Raw genomic sequence first — 23,848 nt, 5'->3', positions numbered from 1 at the left:
TAATGCTGACCTCTAATTTACATTTAAAATATACATAGAAAAATAACTGGTGACATTTTATTCTTCATTGGAATTTGAAAAATCAATAAAACATGACTCAGAAGTTAATATATCTTTGAGAGCCAAATTTTCTAAACAGAGAAAAAAATACTAGGCAAACTATTTAGTATTGTTCATAAATTTTCTCAAAAATTCTCTAAAAAAATCATAATTTCTTGCTTTCATCTCACATTTATCATTCACTTGAGAGCAACTTATTGTGAGAAAAAATTTTATTATAGTTTAATCTCTTGTGGCTAGAATCTCCCATTACAATAAAATTGACCACCTCTGAAATATCAACTGGAATCAAGTGATCCAGTGAAGTTTTGAGTTCTTTATCACATACTATACCATGATGCATATCTTTGTAATATAAAATAAAATAATATGCTACATGCTAATGTAAAATAAAGTTAAAGAAAAAAACTTACCCACATAATTTTAGGATATTAAATGCAGATTCTATAAAGTGGGGCTGGTTTTCAATTTTTTCTGCACACAGATTCAGAATTTTAAATATTTGTGCTAAATCCCTTAGGGGCTTTAATATTTTAGTTAAGAAATAAAATTAAGATTAATATTTTTATTAACATACTCTATAGCACTTCTCTCAAGAAAGTCTATAGAATTCCATCTATTTTGTTAAATGTGGTTGACACTTTTATTTTTTATTTTTTGACACTTTTAATTATACTAATTTTGAAGTCTAAAGAGGAAAACTTGGAACCATATATTTTTTAGGCATATTATTTAATTTTTGTCTCAGTAATCGCTTATTCAAAATATCATTTTCCCTTACCACACCTTTAGAATTTGATTACCAACTACTACACCATGGATTCAGCTGATCAATAACTTACTATTGGCAATAAGAAATAACACATAGAAAAAAACAATAGCTCAATTTTATACTTTGTTTTTCCCCCACCCACACACAAAACATACACTGCTCCAGAATAAGCAACCCAAACCTACCTTATTTATTTTATTAACATTATTCAGATGCATGTTCTTATTTTTATGTTGTAAATTGGCTGAGATTTTATTTCATTTAAAACTCATGAAATGAGAGGCACCTGGGTGGCTCAGTCAGTTAAGCATCCAGCTTCAGCTCAGGTCATGATCCCATGGTTAGTGAGTTCGATCCCTGCATGGGGCTCTGTGCTGACAGTGGGGAGCCTGGAGCCTGCTTCAAGTTCTGTGTCTCCCTCTCTGTCTGCCCCTTGCCCACTCATTCTGTCTCTCTCTCAAAAATGAATAAACATTAAGAAAAAACTAATGAAATAAAAATTTTGCTTTTATATTAGTCTAAAAGCAAAATTTATCTTCTCTAAATCTTGAGGTAACAGCACCTTTTATCTATTTAAAAACCCCAATTGGTGGGTGCCTGGGTGGCTCAGTCAGTTAAGCATCCAACTTTGGTTCGGGTCATGACCTCATGGTTGGTGGGTTTGAGCCCCACATCAGGCTCTCTGCTGTCAGCACAAAGCTTGCTTTGGATCCTCTGTCCTCTTTCTTTACCCCTACCTGGCTCTGCTCCCACTCTCTCCCTTTCAAAAATAGATGAACATTAAAAACAAACAAACAAACAAACAAACAAAACCCCACCTGGTGCATAACAGCCAGTTCTGGAACTCTCTGTTACCAATCTGGTAAGATGACTACAGGGAGTGAGAGTTTCCTGTGACAATTGCATTGCCTTTTATAATAGCTAATATATGCAAAGGTTAAAACAGTAACAACAACAACAACAACAACAACCCAACAATAAACTGGTTCTTAAACACAGTTTTGAGCTGCACTGGTTTCCACATATTCTGATCAGGGTGGTATATACAGTGGGAATAATATATTTATACAATGTTTTGCAGGTTATCAACCACCTGCATGTACATTATCTAGCCTTCCTAACAACATGATGAGGTGCTGTTATCCCGATTTTCTTAAGAGGTGGAGAAGTTAATACATTTATCAACAGTACAAATAATCAGGTAAGTTGGTAAAAATAAGACTTTGACTTGACCCTCCTAACTACATCCACTGGGGCACCTGTAAAGTGACTCTTTTGGCACAGGTCATAATCTCACAGTTGTGAGATCAAGCCCTGCATTGGGCTCAGTGTGGAGCACAGAGCCTACTTGGGATTTTCTCTCTCTCCCTCTCTCACTGCCTCTCTCCCCTGCTTGTGCTCCTTCTCTCTCAAAATAAATAAATATACTTTTTAAAAATTGCCACTATCTGTGCAGAGTTAATCGCATTATAGTGTTTCTTCAATTTTATATTCCCTGGTAAACAAAACATATAATTCTGTGAAAAATACAAAATGTTAGATATTTTCTGTGGTAGACAGGATAATGGATTGCCCAAAGTTGTCCATACCTTAATTCCTAGAACTTGCAAATGTTACCTTACATGGCAAAGGGACTTTTCAGATGTGATTACGTTAAAAGCCTTGAGATGGGACTGTTATCCAAGATTATCCAGGTAGGCCCAAAGTAATCACAGGGGTTCTACATGGGAAAGAGAGAGGCAGGAGAGGATCACAAAAGATGTGACCACAGAAGCAGAGATGAGAGTGGTGCTACTCTGAGGAAGGGGCCATGAGCCAAGGAATGCCGGCCACCTTAAAAGCTGGGAAAAGCAAAGACAGGGATTCACATCTAGAGCCTTCAGAAGGAACCAGCCCTGCCAACACCTGACGTCAGCCCAGTGAGGCTGATTTTGGACTTGTGACCTCAAGAACTGTAAGAAAAAGCTTTAGGATGTTTGGTGACACTAAGTTTGGGGTAATTTGTTATAGCAGCAAGAGGAAATGAATACATTTTCTAATAAAAATTCTCCCATTTCAGGATAAATGAAACAAACACGTAAAGATCTAGATACAGATATAGATATATGTAAAGGATACAAGTCCATTCTGATAACACTGAACCAGTTTCTTGACAGATTTAAGTTGTTCTTCTTCTAAATCATCCTAAAACAAGTTATCTATTTTAGTTCTTTTGTACTGTTAAATATGTTGAGATATTAAAAATTTTCCTGAATATAAAAAGAAAGTAAATTGAAACTGTTAATTATTAAATTACTATATTATAATGCAAGCATTATAAAATACTTCCTCAAACAGTGAAGGTAAAAATAAATATATCATTTAAATTTGATTAGGAAGGGGCACCTGGGTGGCTCAGTCGGTTAAGTGTCTGACTTCAGCTCAGGTCATGATCTCACAGTTCGTGGATCTGAGCCCTGTGTTGGGCTGGGCTCTGGGCTGACAGCTCAGAGCCTGGAGCCTGCTTCAGATTCCATATTTCCCTCTCTCTCTGTCCCTCCCCTGTTCGCACTTTCTCTCAAAAATGAATAAACGTTAAAAATATTTTTTTTAATTTGATTAGGAAATTGAGAATCAAAACTAGATTAATATAAAAGCAGCATTTGTTTCCATTAATAATATTAACAATACTTGAATTCACTGAGCATTTTTCTATGCCATGCACCATTATGCTCTATTGATGCATGTCATTTAATTAATTTTTAAAATAACCCTATTAGGAAGGTACCATTACTATCTCTATTTTCCAGAATAGGAAACTCAAGTGGAAACGCTAATTTGTCCAAAATCACCTAGCTAGTAACTGGAGGTGTTAGGAGTCAAAGTTGGCTATCTGACTGTAGAAATTGTATTTTTAACTTCTAAACCAAGCCCAGTGTAATGGCTCAAACATCTTCAGCAAATTAAAACAAAACTCAAAAAACAAAACAAAACAAAGAAACAAAAACAAAACTCAATACAGTGATATGTTTGTTTTCATAACTGAATCACACTGTCCTTTTAAAGTTCTTACTTAAATTGTTCATAAGAAGCTGTGGCATTTTCTATACATTTTTTTTTTTTTTTGGTCTGCCTTTATTTAAAAACTAGTTGGAACTTTATGTAGTCGGGTTTTCTTTTTTTTAATGAAGGCACATTCAAAATTAAAAATAACTTTCACAACAAACACAGCCAGCAAGAGATAAATTATTCTTATAAGGGCCATTATTATTATTGTGCTTTTTCTCTATGTGAAAATGTGAGACTAAAAAATGCTAACACAGTAACTAAATTTTTGGCCTACTAATCACTAGACACTTTTTTTGATTGGCTCTACCATGATCAACCCATTTTCCACATATTAAAAGCATGAAATCTTCATCCTGTAGTCATGTTATAGTGTGTGCTGGCTTTTAGGCATGCAAGCGATTCTTAGGTAATGTCAGGAGAGTGTGGTGTGTGAGCATGCATAAAATGCATTTATTATCCTTCCTCCCAATGCCTACACTCTCCACTTTGAGGCTCAGATCTGAAATAATTTTATTTCCATTCCATTCTGTATAAGATCCCTCTCAAAGTAGATTAACTTATGAATATGTCTGAGTGTGTATATATCCAGATTTCATGTCAGGAAATTTTAAGTAGTACATCATGAATCACTTTTTCTACTCTTGTTCCCCACATCCTTTTTGGTAACAAGCAATTAATAGAGGCTGGAGGAGTCTTCCTGTACTCTTGATACCTTCTGTTTATATCTACCATGGATTTGTCCATCCCACAAAACCAAATGAAATCTCCTCCTCCAGCCTCCATACCAGGTAAAACACATTCATGCTAAATTCAAACAGTCCTTGAATATGAGAAATGTTCCTATTTGAAATGTTTTCAACAAAAAGGAATAAACAAGACTTATTTGGGGGGAATACATGTTACCTTTCAGGGAAATCATAGTTTATAAGTGATACAGTACAGAAATTTTCTCTCAAAGCTTACTTTATCAGTTTCTTCAAGGAGTTTGATGATGCGATTTAGGTCCATGGTCTTGAAAGCACCCTAAAAAACATACAACTCTTACAATTCTGTGTCATGAGAGTCAAGAAATCACATCAAGCACACTATTTTCCTATGATATTATCCCTCAGCAACTTAAAAGTATCTTATGACAAAAAGATAGTGAGGAGAAAGGGATAATGGAGGGATGGGCAAAATGGGTGAAGGGGAGTTAGAGATAGAGACCTCCAGCTATGGAATAAGTTACAGGGATGAAAAGTACATACAGCATAAGAAATAGAGTGAATGGTATTCTAACAGTATTGCATGGTGACAGACAATAGCTACACTTGTGATGAGCATAGCATTAACTATACACTTGTGGAATGACTATGTTGTACACCTGAAACTAATGCAACATTACATGTCAACTATACTTCAATTTCTATAAAAGATATGGAGGGGAGAATGAAAAGCAGATGAGACCTTATAGGAGTAAATAAATTTTGGAGTTGAAAAAAATAATAAAAATGCCTCTTGAATTCTAGTATTATCTTATAATCTTATGGTCTTTAAATTTCAAAACACCTGTAATAATCGCACTTGCATGCTTTGGAAAATGAAATGATCTGGTACATATATATTCCACATCCCACACATGCACAATACGTTGAGTTTGTCTATGCAGATATACATAAGACTCGCTTCTAAACTACAGGTAGGAGATCATCTTCCTGAACTAGGTATCCCCTTTCTCAGTTGGTATCAGCATTCTTACAGTCATCAACATTAGAAAACAGAATGTCCAAGTTCTATAGATTTTACATTTTAAATATTTCTTTTTTTTTTAACGTTTATTTATTTTTGAGACAGAGAGAGACAGAGCATGAACGGGGGAGGGTCAGAGAGAGGGAGACACAGAATCTGAAACAGGCTCCAGGCTCTGAGCTGTCAGCACAGAGCCCGACGCGGGGCTCGAACTCACGGACTGCGAGATCGTGACCCGAGCTGAAGTCGGCCGCTTAACCGACTGAGCCACCCAGGCGCCCCATTTTAAATATTTCTTGAGCGCAACTGATTTATTGACAGAGTTGTGAAGGTATCCTGCTGTTCTCAGTGCCTCTACTCTCCCACCCTTCATGGTCCTCTACTCTATGGTGAATAATAAAACTCAATTCTGAACATAACCCATCTAAATCATTCAGTTACTCTCCATTAGTGCCCCTCACCCCTCCTCTATTTTCCTTCCCTTGGTTAAACCCCACGGGTGCTTCAAAACTCAGCTCAGGTGTTGCCTCCTCAAGGGAAGGAAAAAGAACAAATGTCCTTCCTTTGTGCTCCCATAGCACCCTAAGTTCCTTATCCACTACAATTCCCATTATGGTTCTAGAATGGTTTGCATGTTTATCCCCCGCCACACCCTACCCAAAGCTCACTCAAGGCAAAGACTTTTGTTTTCTGGCACCCCAGCTCCAGAAACTGGGCCTGGCATATGAAGTTATTTGTAGGTAAGCGGAGAAGGAAACAGGAAGTGCTATCATCCCAAATTTAAGTACTTATACAAAAATCTCCACATTTTAAATTCAGTTTTGGGGATTAATGCTTTGTTGCATGACGTTTTCTTCCCTTTTTTTTTTTAACCTTTTTTAAGTTTATTAATTTATTTTGAGAGAGAGAGAGCACGCACATCAGCACAGAGACCACTTCAGATCCTCTGTCCCCCTCTCTCTGCCCCTTCCCTGCTCATGTGGGCTTTCTCTCTCTCAAAAATAAATAAACATTAAAAAATTTTTTAAATAAAAAAATAACTTCAAAAAAATTATATAAAAGATGATGATATAAAAAAATTCAAAAGGGAAGAAAATCCTACTTATTCCTATCATCTAAATACATCTACTTTTATATATAATTTTGTTTTTATATGTTTATTTTTATATGCTACTTTTTGTTTACATGTATAAATATATAATTTAACTTAGTGTTAACACCATTGTATTTTGATTTCTAAATCTATAATACATATCTTTCCCTATGTCTACATAGATATTATTCTATTGCCTCTTAAGTCTAGAATTTCCTTTCCTTTCACAATTACAAACTCATATATTCTAATCTCAGGCAATGTCTTTCAAAAACAATTTTCAGGGGTGCCTGTGTGGCTCAGTTGGTCAGGTGTCCTGCTCTTGGTTTCGGCTTAGGTTGTGAACTCATGGCTCGAGTTCGAGCCCCACATCCGGCTCCACAATATCAGTGCAGAGACCTGCTTAAGATTCTCTCTTTTTCAAATACATAAACTTAAAAACAAACAAACAAACAAAAAAACAATTTTCAGTAAAGTGCTCTAATTTTAAGTTTGTAGGGTATCTGAGTGAGTTTAACTCCAAATGCTTTTTACCAAAAAAATTAATAATCAAAAAAGATTTTCTAAATACTGATCTTTACCTGGTATTATGGTTATCCTTAAAAACTGTTATATTTTACTGTTAAATTGTTTAAATTATTAAATTTACTGTTACCAAAAAACTTGATGAATAGAATTTTGTCTTTTAAGATTTGAGTTCAGTGCCATCTGCCACTACCTCAGTTGTCTTCTTTCTTCCTCTTGGAAAAAATAGGTTTTTGTTTTAAGATTTTCTGCAATATTGTTTTTGAAGGTTGGAAAGCATATTGAAATGAAAGTCAATGCAACATTTTCTTTTTAATACCTGCATGTATTACCAGAATTGTTTTTCCCAAATGAGCAGGTATAACTTTTATTAAGAAACAGAGAGTAGTAAAGGTTAAAGCATAGATTCCTTTCAGATTTATGTTGATTACTTCATGCTACTCTGTGTGTTACTTGCTTAGCATATATTATATTTTTAAGATTTCTCCTGCCCTCCCTCCTTTAGCCCGTTCCTCCTTGCATCAATATTTAGAAGCAGCTTCTATGTTTCAGAAACTGTGCTAAGTGTGGGGAACAACACTGCTCTGACCTCAAGTAGCTATCAGTCTGGCATGGAATACAAGTAATACAGATAAAAAGCTACAAAATGCTCCCTGGATGCTGAAAGGCGTGCTCTGGAAGCACACAGACTGGAAGCACAGAAGGCATGACACAGTTGCTGTAAAAAGTAATTGGCAGGGAGAGGTGAGAAGGAGTAGGATCTGTGAGATGAACTGAAGGTTTGAGAGGTGGAGACAGGGAGTAGCATATGTGAAGGCCTGGAGGCAAAAGAAAAGGCATTTTGAGGATGGGGAGGAAAATATAGTACAAAGGATAGTGGCTACAGATGATGCTAATTGGGTAAGTAGAGGTCAAATCATGAATAATAACAATAATGATCATAACAATGATGGTGATGTCTATTTCCAGGTACAGTTGTACTTTCCACGTATTTGCTAATTGAATTGTATGAGGTAGATACTATTATTAACCCCACTTTACAGAATGCCTTGTACGTATCCTATGCTAAAGATCTTCAAAAATATTGAATGGTTTGAGAGACTGGATATATAAACAGACAATGGCCAGACTACATATGGCAACAGAACTCTAGCCTGTAATCTCTGCAGCAACCAAACCCAGGAGCTATTTGCTCGGGAAAGTCAGAATTTGGCAATGATTGCCAGATTCCCTATTTTTTGCCCCTCATATTGCTATGTAGGACCACCAGAGAAACCCAAATATGCTTCCCAAATCAATCACATAGAATGCCCTGTTTGTAGCTAGCCCACCTCCAGCTTCCCCATGGCAACAACCTCCAAACAGAGCATACCAGAAGCTTTCCCTTTTTTCACTACAAAGCTTCCCTGCCTGCCTTAGAGTCTCTGCCAAATGTAAGTAATGTTAGCTGACTTCCTATATAGCAAGCTCTGTATATTAAATAGTGCCTGCTTATTCTCATCAGGGTGGTCTTTATTTCCACAGGCTTTAACCAGAGGAGTGTAACAATAAAAAGGCAATTTTGTTTGCTGAGTAGAGACTGAACTGGAAAGGTCTAGGCTGAACTGGAAAGGAGGTAGGAGACATCTGTAACTTGAGGCCTTGACTAAGGTACTGGCAACCCAGGCCGACAACAGGGAATGGAATGAAAAACATCAAGGAGGTAGAGTCTGTGGGACTTAAAGAGTGATTTGATTTGGTGGGAGAGAGAGGAAAAGGTGATGATGCTCCTGGGCTTGGGCAATTATAGAAGTAGTGTCACCCTTTGCTGAGACAGGGAAGGCTGGAGGAAGAGGCCTGTGTTGAGGCTGGAGATAAGTTAAATTGGGGGGCAGAGATTTCCAAATCAGAGACTTAAAGTAATAATTGGAAGAGTTTGGGTAAATGAGATCACACAGCAGAATGAAGCAAAAGAGGACATACAGATGTAAACATGAAAATAATTGCTGTTAACATAAGATGTTTATAGAGAATTGTAAAAACATTTAACAAAACATTTTAAGATCAAGTCTAATAAACTGTTTTGAAGAAAATTAAACCTTTACTTACAGTTACAGGATAAATTTATTTTCCCATTTTACCAAGGGACAGGTCAAAGGGGAGAAATCCTGCTCATTTGATACATGGTTATGGGGAAAGGAACTAATATTTACTGTGGTCCTTTTATGTGTCTGTCTCTGGCACTTTATATCCTTTTTTTTCTTTTTTTCCTAAGTAGGTTCCATGCCCAACATGGAGCTTGAACTCACAACCCTGAAATCAAGAGTTGCATCTTCTACCAACAGAGCCAGGCAGGCCCCTCCACCCCCTTTTTTAAACTTTATATCTTAAGTAGTCCTCGACTTTACCATATAGAGTTGATGAAACTGGGGTATTGAGACCTAACTTGTTAAGGTCACATAGCTAGTACCTGGGCTAGCAAGTCTGTCTGATGCAGGAGTGCTGGTTCTTTGCACCTAAGTTCTCTGCCTGACTTCTCAACTGACCACAGAGGTTATGTCTAGCAATTACCCCAAAACCAGGGTAGGCAATTTTAAGGACAGTCCATGGCAGTATTACATACAGTGGCAGGATAGGACTTCAACTAGAAGATTGTGGAGGTTCTCAGAGGAAGAGCAAATTTGGGCAAGGAAGCTAAGCCATGATACCTATGCAGGCCAAGTAATCACAATTTATTTATTCCACAAACATTTTGGAGTATCTACACTGTGTCAGACATTGTTCTAGTTGCTAAGGATATGGTATTGAATAAAACACAAAATCTCCTGCTTTCCTATGACATCAATATGTTTTGTCTTGCACAGCAAAGAAAACCATCAAGAAAACAAAAAGGCAACCTACTGAATGGGAAAAGATATTTGCAAATGATATATCTGATAAGGGGTTAATATCCAAAATATATAAAGAACTTTTACAACTCAACAGCAAAAATCCCCAAATAATCCAATTAAAAAACGTGCAGAGGACCTAAACAGAATACATTTCTATAGACATATAAATGACCAACAGATACATGAAAAGATGCTCAATATCACTAATCATCAGGGAAATACAAATCAAAACCACAGTGAGCTATCACCTTATACCTGTCAGAATGGCTAAAAACAAGCACAAAAAAAAAAAAAAGACAAGAAATTACAAGTGTTGGTGAGGTTGTGGAGAAAAAGGAATCCTCCTACACTGTTGGCAATAACATAAATTGGTACAGTAGGGAGGTTCCTCAAAAAGTTAAAAATATAAGAACTATCACATGATCCAATAATTACACTACTGGGAATTTACCCAAAGAAGACAAAAACACTGATTTGAAAAGATATATGCACCTCTATGCTTATTGTAGCATTGTAATGTTTACAATAGTCAAGATATGGAAGCAACCTAAGTATCCACTGATAGACAAATGGATAAGGAAGATTTGGTATATACATGTAATGGAATATTACACAGCCATAAAAAGTACAAGATTGTGCCATTTGTGACAACACAGATGGACCTAGAGGGTATTATGCTAAATGAATTAAGTCAGACTGAGAAAGACAAATACCATATGATTTTACTCACATGTGGAATCCAACAAAAAACAAATGCATAGGGGCACCTGGGTGGCTCAGTCGGTTACATGTTTGACTTTAGCTCAGGTCATGATCTCAGAATTCATGGGTTCAAGCCCTACATCAGGCTCTGGGCTGACAGGTCGGAGCCTGGAACCTGCTTCAGATTATGTCTCCCTCTCTCTCTGCCCCTCCCCTCCCCCTGCTCTCTCTCTCTCTCTCTCTCTCTCTCTCTCTCTCTCTCAAAAATGAAAAAATAAAACAAATGAATAAATCAACAAATAAAAAGCAGAATCAGACCTATAAATACAGAGAACAAACTGATGGTTGCCAATGGAGAGAAGGTGGGTGAGGGAAAGGATAGAAAAAATGGGTGAAGGGAAGTGGGAGATACAGGCTTCCAGTTCTGGAATGAATAAGTCACAGGGATGAAATAGAGAATATAATCACTGATATTGTAACAGCATTTTATGGTAGCTGATGGTAACTACACTTGTGAGCACAGCATAATATACATACTTGTCAAATCACTATGTTGTACACTTGAAACTAATGTAACATCATGTTACCTATAATCATATAAAAGTTTTTTAATGTTTATTTTATTTTTGAGAGAGACAGACAGAGAGAGACAGAACACGAGTGGAGGAGGGGCAGATAGAGGGAGACACAGAATCCAAAGCAGGCTCCAAGCTCTGAGCTGTTAGCACATAGCCTGATGGGGGGGGGGGGGGAGGAGGGGGGCTCCAACTCAGACCACGAGATCATGACCTGAGCCAAAGTTGGACACCTAACCGACTGAGCCACCAGGTAACCCACAAATAAAAAAATTTAAAGTGAATTAATATGCTTTGGAGGAGACAAAAATCACTGTTATATAGTTTACTACAAGATGACATATCTTTGGAGGAAAGAAAGTAGGAAGTGTTAAGATGCTTAAGCAACGGTCAGCAAAAGACTCACAGGGAGGGTAACATTTCAGCAAAGTCTTGAAGGAGGTATGAAAAATAGGGGAAAACTCCCGGGCAATGGGCACACCAAGTGCATAGGCCCTCAGGCAGAGGTATAAAATACACCCGGCAAGGTTGAAGAGAAGCCAGGAGGCCAGTGTGGAACACAAAAGGCTTTGTAAGTTATTTATATGAACTTCAATTTCTACTCTGAGCTCAGAGTCAAGGAAGGAAGGACACATAGGTATTAAGATATATTTCCTACACTTAAGGAATCCATATTCTAGGGAAAGAGGCAAAATTTAGACAAACGAAACAGTTGCTAACATAACACAAGTGATAATTAGGTGACAAATGGTGTGACTGAGACCTAGGACTATATTCATTTATGAGAAGATCTGTGAGGGTGAAAATAAATGCTTCCTATTGGGAGAGTACTTTACGTTGGAGAGTAGGGAGGTAGGGTAAGTTTTAAATTCAGAAAAGGGGGAAGGGCATTCATTTAGTAAATATTTAATATCACCTCCTGTGTACCATATATTGTGCTGGGTGCTACTGGGGAATACTGGAAGATAATGGGGGACACCACAGGAAAAGACAACAGGCAAGAATTCTATCTTCTTGGAGGTGGCACTAAACTGAGAATCTGGTACAGATTAAGTACAAATAATACATTGGGAAACCCTGAAAACACAACAGAGAAGTAGACCTGAGGCACTTTAGGGAAGGCAGAGACCTTGGATATCATCTAGTTCAGTGGTTTTGAGGCTAAAAATCACTCGAGAGAGTTTAAAAAAAATAAATTTATTTATTTTGAAAAAGAAAGAATGAGAGAGAGAGTGAGTGGGTGGGCACAAGCAGAGGAGGGGCAGAGAGAAGGAGACAGAATCCCAAGCAGGCTCCACATCATCAGGGCAGAGCCTGATATGGGGCTTGAACTCACAAATGGAGAGATCATGACCGGAGCCGAGACCAAGAGTCGGATGCTTAACCAACTGAGCCACCCAGCCCCTTGAGACAGCTTTTTAAAAAGTACCAGACTCCACATTGGGGATTATGAGTCAGTAAATCTGGGTTAGGAATGAGCTATGTACAGTTTTTTGAACCCCTCAGATGACTATGATGGTCACCCAGGTTTGGGGCACGCTCCTCTCAAACAGGCTTGCTTTACAGAAAATAGAATATTAAGTGATTTGATCAGGGTAATTCTGTGTGGTGACGTAAGCTATAAGAAACTACTGTGGAATCCTGAAAGAGGTTGTGAGGCTCAGAGGGAAGAAGGAGGACCATAAAGTGGTATTTATGGAAAGCAGTTTGGGAAGAGATGAAGAGGTACTGACTAGAAGGATGTGACATTCATCCAAGATCAACTGAAGCTTTGTGGTGACAGGAAAAGAGAGCAAGTAGTTCTTTTAAACTCCATTTGACATCTCTTGTTTTTTAACACACAGTCTGGAACAGTGGGGGTAGGGTTGGAATTTTGTTTTATTTTTGTTATTATTTTGTTTTATAATCTGAATCCACATGAAACTACTTCCTACAGCTATCCAGGAGTTAAATGTTGTGAAATTCTGTAGCACTGTTCATACTTTACTGCAGCTATAATAAATTAAGCATTGCTACTTCAGGTGGGAAATGAGGTCCTTCAACCAGTAGCAATGACATCACCCGGAAACCTGTTAGAAAAGCAGAATCCGGGGCTCCTCCCCAGCCCTACAGAATCACAGTCTGATCTTGATAAGATCCCCAGGTTTTCCAAATGGACGTTAAAGTTTGAGAAGCACCTCTAGAGGGCTTCTGATTCTTTAGAATGAGAACAACATTAAAACAAATAGGAAATTGGGGCGCCTGGGTGGCTCAGTCAGTTAGGCGTCCGACTGTTGATTTCTGCTCGGGTTGGTGGGTTTGAGCCCTGCCTTGGGCTCCGCCCTAATGGCATGGAGCCTGCTTGGGTTTCTCTCCCCCTGTCTCTGGCCCTCCCCCACTCATATGCGCGCTCTCTCTCTCTCTCTCTCAAAATAAATAATTTTAAAAATAGGACATAAAGGTAAACAATTTGTGATTTCAAGCATAGAATGGAGCTGACTTAAAGCACTGAGATAGACTCTCCAAAGTCACTTTTAGCTACCAGTATATACTTACTGTCTCTCAAGTGTTCCAAGGGTTCCATGAGTCTTTCCTCTACTGGTCTAAGGCAGAGGTCTAAAAGGTTATCATTTCAATGATGGCAAAGATGGCTAGACCTCACTCCGATTAAAGAAACTAAGTAACTCTCAGTTAACTTCTCATGGCCTCATTTGTAAGAACAACTACAAAGAATACCCAAAAAGGTTGAGTGATCATTTCTCCTAGCTCTAAAAAAGTTTTTATCTCCTTTCTTTTGGTAGAAACGGCCTTCTCCAGTACTTTGAAAAATATTAATGCTTCTCCAAGTACTTATTAACAAGCTAGGAACTCCAATTAATACAAAAATAGTTCTACCTGAAAGAGAATCCAAGGCTCTGTAAGGAGGGGTAATAATGAAAGAAAAGGAAAAAAGAAAGGGAAAAGGGAAGGGAGAAAGTACACACACATATACACAGGTTTACTAGTTTTGCTTTACTTGATATGTTGTGGACTACTCTGGCTTTGGCCTGTTAAAAGCATTTCTCTTTTTTTTTTCTTTTTAACCCATGCTAGCCTGCCTCGTGTAACTGTGCCCCCCATCCCTGCCACCTCTTTTACAGCGAGTGAAGGAACAAGAGCCATTAGATACCAAATTCACCTACTTCTCAGTTGTGCCCGGTTTCTGGGCACAACAATGGCGGTAACGTTGAGCCCCCCTGCAGCCTTGGGAGTGGAGAGCTGCTGCTCCTGAAAGTCTTTCTTCTCCCTACCCTATTGGAATACGTCCACAAAACTGATAAGGTAAATTCCCCGTTCCTCCTCATGCAAAAGTGCTGTTGCCCACAGTTAAAACCGTGCAAATGTCAGAGAGTCCTCAGGGAGTTCAATCTTATTCCCAAAGAAGAGGTCCCCAGTCAACTGGCCACTCCCAAGGAACTCTCCAAGGTTCCAGGATGTGGACGTAGGAGACAGGGTTCCTGACGCAGCCTGGGACTCGCAAAACCTCCACAGGAATTCCCATAGTGACCCCACGTCATCAGTGTGAAGAGGTAGGGTAGGATTCCTCCAGAGAAATCACGCTTTAGGGTTTGATCAATACTCTCTAGGGAGGGGCAATGGAACCCTAGTATGAAACAAACGACGTGGAGTTTACAAACACTTCCGCCACGAATGGAGATCCAGCCGAGGGTTCCGAAGTGAAATATCTCAACAGACCAACTTAGAAGAACTAATTTTGTATTCCTAATAAAAATAAACTCAAAACCAAATACAAGTACAGTAAAATATGTAAATTCTGTTCTCTCTCAACTCCGGCTCCATAACCAGCCTCCAATTTCATATGAAAATGAGGCTTCTTTCTAATTTTGACAGATTTTCCTTCCCTCCAGGTGTAGGTTTTAAAGTGGGAGCTAATTTAAACACGAGAGATTTTACCCCTATGTCAAGAACATCACTTAGTAACAGGTATCTACGTACAAGCCCATTGCAAACAAAATGCTCATTAAATTCATGATTTTGCTACAAACGTGTCCTTTCCTCCCACGCCCTTCGTGGTCACACTTTTCGAAGAAAAGCGGCAAAACCTTGCTTATTCTGTTTAGTGGGACGGTCCGGGAGAACCTCGCGCCACAGTCCCCAGACAGGTTGGCTGACGACAGCTGGACCCTCCCTCCGGCGGCAGTTCTCGGAAGGATCGGCGTTGCCTTGGGAACCTCCGTCCCGCGGGCTCCGACTGTTTCCACTTCGGCCCCCATTTCCGCCCTTTGCTGCCCCCAGGCCTCTCCCCGCCCCCCCAGATCCCAACCTCCCCTCCACACTTCCCAAAGCACAGACACCCTACCATACCTGTGCGTCCTCGTCCTCCGTCACCACCCCGACCACCGGGATTTGGCGAGGGCTGCCGGACCTGTTCCTGCGGCCCGGTTCCGGGACCTCGGAGGTCCCCGCGGCCTCAGCTACCGACATGGCTGAAGTGGGAGGCAGGGAGGGGTGGGGGGCGGGGGTGGTCCTCCAGTCCTACACAGTTCCCTTAGCCTCAAGATCCACAAAGTCCCCCCCACCAAGAAGAGAAAGCCGCCGGAGAGCCGCTAGGGTCGCGAAAAGCCTCGGGAGTCCGGCAGTGGCCTCGGCCACCACGACGCCACCCTTATTATCAAGCCACCGCAGCCCACCGGCGGACTTCGGCTCCCGCGGGCTGGCGGGTTGTTAACAAGCCAGAGCGTTGCCAGGGGCGGGGTCGGGGGCGGCAGAATCGTCGGCTCCTACGGAAGCCTGGGGAGCCAAACTACCCCAAACCCTAAAGGCACCTCCAAGTTGCGAGTAGCTCAGTTTGGTCGCTGGCGGGAGGGAGGCGGGAGTAGACGACCCCGGTACGTGGCAGTGGCGTGTTAGCTTGGCGTCATGTGTTCTCAGTCTTGCTAGTTTGCGCCGGGCCTTAAAGTAAAGCAAGAGTGGGTGGAGAGATGAGGGGTGGATGTGGGTCGTAAGAGTGATGGATGATGGATAGGTAGTTTTAGAGGTGGAGCAGTTTATCTCACCTCAGAGGAGTGACCCGTGTCACCTACAATCCCTGCCTTTTCCCTCTTCTGTGCTTTCGTGGCTCTACCAGATAGTTAAATAACAAACAAGGCATAGTACACAGTGTTAGAGGTTTTGAGTCAAATCATGGAATCTAGAGCAAGTTAACCCCTGGAAGCCCCACGTTCCCCCTTTTCTCATAAATTTTTAACATTTCTCCTCAATAGGATTGCTGTGAGAAGACAGAATGAGATGGTAGTTTGCAGATTAGCGTTTTGCACTTAAGTACCCAGGTAAATGGTCAATATTATCATTATCTTTATTATTACTGTTATCTATCCATTGTATTCTGAGTGATGACACAAGGAGGGTCACGACTTTAATGGAAAGCTGCTTATGATAATCATCAGTATAACTTAATCACCCCAAAGGCCATGGCTATGAAAATATCTTAAAGTCCTTTAAACCTTTTCATCTTTTTTTAGCCTGAAGAAACTCTTCAAGATTCATATGTGTTTTTATATTATCTATAAAGTTTATGGCCTTAAAAATTACGGATAACAAACTGCATGAAAATAAATTTCACTTCACCTCTCAGCATTTCTCTCTTCATTTGTAGAATGAGCTGGTCGATCAGTCATTTCTAAGTTTCTTTAACCAGTTCAGACACTGAATGACATTTCTGATGACACAAATAAAAAGAAATGGAAAAACTAGATTGGGCATGCCAGCACTTGATGTAAATCATAGCCAAAGAAACCAAGCTGTTTTGAAAGAGAACTGAGTGTTTCTAGTCTCCATTTCCTCACTTATATTCATTCTTCCACTTTCCTCATCCTTTATCCCCTGAAAGTGCCCTGGGGTCACCACTACATGTGGCCAAAGTCTGTGGACCCTTTCTTGTCCTCATCTTGTACGTATCTCTAGTATTTCTCCCCTTCTTGAAACTCCCTTGCCTGGACTTCAGCTCTCTTTTTGTTTTCCTTTTATCTTTACTCATTGGCATTTTTAGAGCTCCTTGAAGGCCTTAACACCTAGAGGTGGGTCCAATAGGTGTAAGATTGCTATTACTCCAGGAGAGTATAAAGGTTGTGTCAAGTGTATTAACATGAGCTAAATTGCTGTTGCACATTCCAAGTAAACTATATCAAAAGGAGACTGAAATCACTTGAGTAAACACAAGGGGATCCTGTGAGAATGGCACCCAAAACCAAGATAGTAGTGGAGAGCTGACAGTCGGATGATTTGTTTAATCTTTTTTTGTGTATTGAGCCTGGCATCTCCGGAGGAGTAAAGATGAAGAGGAGGGACTGTCAAAAAAAATTTTCCACTTAAAGCAAAGTTTATCTGGGAGTTATCAACTGACTATAGTGTTTCAGTGCAAAAGGTGAATCTGATGAGAATCCATAAACCTCAGTGACTGGAAAGTCACACTCTCCTCACTGGACTTAATTGCAGACACTTTCCTAACAAATGAACAAAAAGATTTTTATTTTACTTTAATTGTTTACAAATCTATATATTCATTCTGTCCTATATCCACAGTACCAGTTCCCAATGCTTAATTAGCAAGACTCCTGTGAACGCTCCCTTTCTAGCACTTAAAAACTCTTTTCCTGCTCAGTGAAGTCAGTGAAATTCTTCATAGGAAGGGGTTCCCTTACCTAGGAAATTAATAGATTCAACTTTGTAATTTTTTTTTTTTTAGCTCTAATGGTATTTGTTTTTGTTTGTTTTTAATCTTTTTAATGTTTTATTTTATTTTTGAGAGCGAGGGACAGTGTGAGTGGTGGAGGGGCAGAGAGGAAGACACAGAATCTGAAGCAGGCTCCAGGCTCTAAGCTGTCAGTACAGAGCCTGTCACAGGGCTCAATCCCACAAACCACGAGATCATGACCTGAGTTGAAGTCAGACACTTAACCCACTGAGCCACCCAGGTGCCCCTAATGGTATTTGTTTTTATTATTTGACAAATGAGAGACAACCAGGATGGAAATCCTAACACCCCACATGCAAGCCATCTTGAGTGAATTATTTGTTGTTTCAGGAAGGTTCCAAGCTTCTTCCTGCATTACCTTTGCATATTGTTGTACATGGGACTGTCTTCAAATATCTAGCTCCCTGTGAAACCCAGCTCATGTGACTTTTTGGGGGAACCTTCTTTACATCCTCTGTTGGATGCCACTTTATCATTATGGTTTTGTTCTTACCACATACTTAATGGTGTTTATTGACTCAGGTGCCCAACCCCTTCCTCTAGAGACTTTGAAAGCAAGGAAAGTCATTTCCCCAGATTTGCACCCCAACCCCTCAGCATAGTATCTAGAATAGTGTTTCTGAAAGCTTAACATGCATCAGAATAATTTGGAAAACTAATTAAAACCGACTGTCTGAACCACACCTCCTGAGTCAGCTTCAGTTAAGCCTAGGGGAGGTCCAAGGGTTTGCATGTGTAACAAGTTCCTAAGTGATGTTATGCTCTTGGTCAGGCTAATGGTATTCAACAAATGTACATTAAAGATTTCAACGATTATAAATTGGTTTTTAAATTTTAACTGAAGCCAAATTAAGGCATTTCATAAGTTACCCAGAGTAAGGTAAATTATAAGTCCTTGCTGCTCGAAATGGGTCCTTGAACTACCTACATAGGCATTGTTAGGTAGTTAGGGGCTTGTTAGGAATACAGAAGTTCTACCCAGGATGGACCTCCTGAATCAGAATCTCCATTTTAACCAGACTGCCAGGTGATTAGTGTGCATATTGAAATTGAGAAGCACTGGTCTAGCGTGATGCGTGTATATTTTCATTAATGTTGTTTGGGAGTAGTTTTAACGATCTCCATAAAATTGGCTTTCACTGAGTATCCATCTGTGTATTTTCCATTTCCTTTGTTTTCTTACTGGTGATAATATTTGTTTTTCTTTTTGTTAAGTGCACCAAGTTTAAGCTTTTAAAAAGCTTTAATTGTTTATATTAGGTAATGAATTTAATTTTTTTTTGATATTTTATTTATTTTTGAGAGAGAGAGAGACTGAGCACAAGTGGGGGAGGGGCAGAGAGAGAAGGAGACAAAATCCGAAGCAGGCTCCAGGCTCTGAGCTGTCAGCACAGAGCCCAGTGCGGGGCTCAAACTCATGAGCTATGAGCTCATGACCTGAACCAAAGTCGGATGCTCAACTGACTGAGCCACCCAGGGCCCCGGTAATGGATTTAAGTTTAATCATTCACTGAACCTTTTAAAATGTATTGTTTGAAGACTCTAAGTTAAGAGCACAGGACAGTTTCCTGACACCACAACACAGAAGGATCTAAGGGTAAAATGACTAACTATTGAAATGGTAAATTATCTCAGCAAAAAGATAAATTAATAGTAGAGAAATGTATGTGAAATAAATTATGGAGAATAGAAATGTTTCAGTCTGATAACAATTTTGCAGAATTAAACATCTGTTTAGTTACAAATTGCAATTCCTTAAAAGCAGCTATAGATTGAAGATTAACTTGACATTTTAATAATATGTTGTCCTATGTACATTTTTTACTTTTAAAATAAAGCTAAGTATATTTTTTATTTATTTATTTTTTGGTTCTAGTTCAGATTTTTTTTAATGTTTCAAGTTTTTAAATTCTGGTTAACCTATAGCATAATACTGATTTTAGAAATAGAATTTAATGATTCATCACTTACATATAACACCCAGTGCTCACACAACTACCCTCCTTAATGCCCATCACCCATTTAGCCCACCCCCCACCCACCTTTCTCCATCAGAAAGTTTGTTCTCTGTCATTAAGAGTCTGTCTTATGGTTTGCCTCCCTCTAGTTTTCTTTCCCCTATGTTCATCTGTTTAGTTTCTTAAATTCCACACATGAGTGAAATCAGGGTATTTGTCTTTCTCTGCCTTACTTTGTTTAGTGTAATACACCAAGCTTCATCCATGTTGTTACAAATGGCAAGATTTCATTCTTTTTGATGGCTGGGTAATATTCCATTGTGTATGTGTGCACACACACACATACACACACACACACACACATGCACACACACCACTTCTTTATCCATTCATCAATCAATGGACATTTGGGCTCTTTCCATAATTTGGCTATTGTCGATAATGCTGCTATAAACATTGGGGTGCATGTGCCCCTTTGAATCAGTATTTTTGTATATTTTGGGTAAATACCTGGTAGTGCAATTGCTGGGTCATAGGGTAGTTCTATGTTCAACTTTTTGAGGAACCTCCATACTGTTTTCCAGAGTGGCCATACCAGTTTGCATTCCCACTGAAACTAAGGATATTTTGAACATTAATAAATGTAGTATTAAGAAATAACATTGTTCTTCTGATATTTTTTCCTGATACTTGTTTGCACACTGCCTAATTAAGCAATATTTAGTAAAATTGTAATTATTCATTAGCACAACTTAAGAATGTTTCTAGTAAGTATTTTAGATTACATATGAATTCGGTAGTCTCTAAATAATGCCAGATGTTCCAAATGTTCAAACAAATGTTATTCTTTTGTGAGTCAGAGTAATTAATTTTAAATAGAATTTTTATAGCACATAAGAAATGTAATTAGAGTATAGTCTTTGTAGGTTAGCTTTAGGGGAATTATGTAACAGAAAGAAAACATATAAAGCTGGCATTTTATCTACTTCAGTGTTTTAAAAAATCTTTCAGTTTGTGACAGAAACAAAGCTTAAAAGAGAAACAAAATAATTACCTCTTTCTGACAGAATCATTAGTGCAAATTTGGGCATAATAAATACATGGGACAGAACAAAAGTAAAAGATCAGCCACCTCTGAAGTCAACTATTCTAATAAAAAGTGTACTAATAATCCAAATTGCAAGTGACTTTTAAATAGGAAGATAGAAGAGCTATTCATGTTTAATGGAGAAGCTAAATGGTAATATGTAAATGAAATGAATTTATGGAGTGATTTGTACCTAACCAAAGCTTCAGTCCTGTGACTTAGGAATATTCCATGAAATGAAAATGTTCTCCAGCTTTTAGAACTAAAAAGAACTATTGTGTTCACATGGTGGGGGTTACAGTGTAGTAAACCCAGGATAGAACTGTCTTTATTGTGGAGCAGGATTAATCAGACAAGTGTATTCCAATGACATTAATTATTCAAGGTTTATAACTGACTTGACTTGCTCCAATTCCATGGACTCTGTATTAATTTGCTAGGGCTGCCAAAATAAATACCACAGACTGGGTGGCTTATACAACAGAAATTTTATTTTCTCACAGTCTGGAGGCTAGAAGTCCATAAGGTGTCCAAAATTGGTTTCATTCTTGAGGCCTCTCTCCTTGGCTTGTAGGTGGACATTTTGTCCCTTTGTCATCACATAGTCTTCCCTCAGTGTCTTTATCTCCTTTTTATTTTTAATGTTTGTTTATTTATTTTGAGAGAGAGAGAGAGAGAACGGGAGAGAGAGAGAGAGTGAGTGGGGGAGGGCCAGAGACGGGGAGACAGAATCCCAGGCAGGCTCTGCACTGTCAGCACAGAGCCCAATGCGGGGCTTGTTCTTAGGAACCATGAGCTCATGCATGACCTGAGCAGAAATCAAGAGTCAGAGGCTTAACCAACTGAGCCACCCAGGTGCCCCTTTATCTCCTCTTCTTTTAAGGACACCAGTTATCCTTGGATTAGAGCCCACCCATATGACCTCATTTTACCTTAAATACCTCTTTAAAGGTCCTATGAATTAATATGAATTTTAGGGGGATTTAATTCATCCCATAACAGATCCCAACATACTTTGGGCTATAATTTGAATTCTTCTAAGAACAAATTAAAGGATAGAATATGCTTAGTTAAGGCAATACTGGTATTCTTACCTATAGGACATTGATTATTTCTCACAGAAATGACAAATGACTATTCTGATTTAACAATCACTATACATTTGATCTACATGAATCTGTCCCTGGGAGATGCATCCACTCTCAGAGCTTTCAAGTGATCAGGATTTTGAGCCTGCGGGGGGCCCTGTGCACGACTTTGTCAACATCATTTATGTCATGTCGCATTTTCCATTTGAAGAATCCTCTACCAAAGTTAATTTGCCAGCCTAGGTTCCCTAGAGCCTGCCTTAAACAAACAAACAAACAAACAAACAAACAAACATTTACTTGCTGCCACTTTATTAGTGGGCACTCTCTCTGGGAAGCAGGTGAGGAAAAGATAGAAGTTGAGGCAGGCAAATATAGGTGTTACTTGAGCTGGCCATAGCTTTGGAACAAATGCAGCCAATTGCTCAGTCTTTTATGATGTTTTCATGGAGGCCTTAAGCATTATTATACTATGGAATAGCTAGCTTATCTGCGGGAAAGGAAGGGAGAATTTGTCTACCAGCTCCCTCTTGTGCTGCATCTCTTTGGTCAAAGATCACTCCTCAGGGAGAGTTGCCAGATTTAGCAACAAAAAAGTCCCGTGCAATTGTAATAGAATTAAATAAAAAATTATTCATTGTTTGTCTGCATTTCAAATTTAACTGCGTGTCTTGTATTTTGCCTGGCAACCCTACTCTCAGGACATTAACGCCCATGCATTCCCTGGCAGCTGTCAGGGAAGCCAGAGCTTCCACAGATCCTGCGCACAGGCACCAAGGTTGGTTTCTCCTCAGTACAGCAGTGTGGCGATGGTGGCAGCCAGGAAGCAAGGCAGGAGGTAGAGACAGTGATGGGGAGGGGTGTGGGCAGGAGGATGCAGGCACAGCTGCATGCATGTGGGGTGATAAATAACATAATTTTCTCTAAAGATGAGTCAGCATTCATTATCTCGTTAGTATCTTCAGGACCATACTGCATTAGACACTGGGAATACAGCAGTGAATAAGATACAGTTTCTGCTTACAGAATACAGCTCAACTATTATGTTGAGTCCTGGTTTAAAGATACTTAACACTAGTGAAATGAAATAATATTTTTTAAATTTTTTTAATGTTTTTATTTATTTTTGAGACAGAGAGAGACACAGCATGAGCAGGGGAGGGGCAGAGAGAGAGGGAGACACAGAATCCGAAGCAGGCTCCAGGCTCTGAGCTGTCAGCACAGAGCCTGATGTGGGGCTCGAACTCACGGACTGCAAGATCACGGCCTGAGCCGAAGTTGGACGGACACTCAATCTACTGAGCCACCCAGGCGCCCCTGAAATAATTTTTTTTTAAGTTTAAGTAACCTCTACATTCCACGTGGGGCTTGAACCCACAACCCCGAGATCAAGAGTCACACGCTTTTCTGACTGATCACCAAGGTGCCCTGAAATAATTTTTAAAATACCACCTCATTAGATAGATATCTTCCTAAATGACTACTTTGGCAAAAACAAACAAACAAAACCTCCAAAAGCCAAAAACCATTTCATGTATTGCTTTCCAGATGCTTCTAGAAAGAAACAGACGGCCTTCATCAAATACGGGAAGTATTATTCAGTAAGAAA

General features: G+C 39.2%; 2 protein-coding genes across 12 annotated transcripts in view; one reads left to right on the top strand and one right to left on the bottom strand.

Annotated features, from left to right (window-relative positions):
- Window positions 1-16,057, bottom strand: part of CFAP69 (cilia and flagella associated protein 69) — a 61,283-nt gene extending 45,226 nt beyond the window's left edge. For 2 of the 4 annotated variants that reach the window (XM_078442483.2, XM_078442484.2), the window contains exons 1-4: window positions 15,456-15,653; window positions 4,844-4,903; window positions 2,951-3,016; window positions 474-583 (exon numbers count right to left, since the gene is read on the bottom strand). In XM_078442483.2, coding sequence (XP_078298609.1) covers window positions 474-583; window positions 2,951-3,016; window positions 4,844-4,903; window positions 15,456-15,626 — 407 coding nt within the window. In that variant the 5' untranslated portion in view covers window positions 15,627-15,653. Of the gene's footprint in view, window positions 1-473; window positions 584-2,950; window positions 3,017-4,843; window positions 4,904-15,455; window positions 15,654-15,717 lie in introns of those variants that run through there. The other 2 variants (XM_060633834.3, XM_060633836.3) reach the window with 2 other exon arrangements.
- FAM237B (family with sequence similarity 237 member B) overlaps window positions 1-23,848 on the top strand; it is a 166,964-nt gene that overhangs the window by 81,549 nt on the left and 61,567 nt on the right. For 5 of the 8 annotated variants that reach the window (XR_009610371.3, XR_009610366.3, XR_009610368.3 and 2 more), the window contains exons 9-10: window positions 14,493-14,673; window positions 16,617-16,682. The gene's annotated coding sequence lies outside the window, so the exon portion shown is untranslated. Of the gene's footprint in view, window positions 1-1,913; window positions 2,236-14,492; window positions 14,674-14,978; window positions 15,363-16,147; window positions 16,242-16,616; window positions 16,683-23,848 lie in introns of those variants that run through there. The other 3 variants (XR_009610373.3, XR_013553998.2, XR_009610374.2) reach the window with 3 other exon arrangements.

Source organism: Panthera onca, chromosome A2 (genome assembly GCF_046562875.1).
Source record: "Panthera onca isolate mPanOnc1 chromosome A2, mPanOnc1 haplotype 2, whole genome shotgun sequence".
Lineage (NCBI taxonomy): Eukaryota > Metazoa > Chordata > Mammalia > Carnivora > Felidae > Panthera > Panthera onca.
The sequence above is the reverse complement of the archived record's forward strand: the minus strand, read 5'-3'. Positions and strand labels throughout refer to the sequence as shown.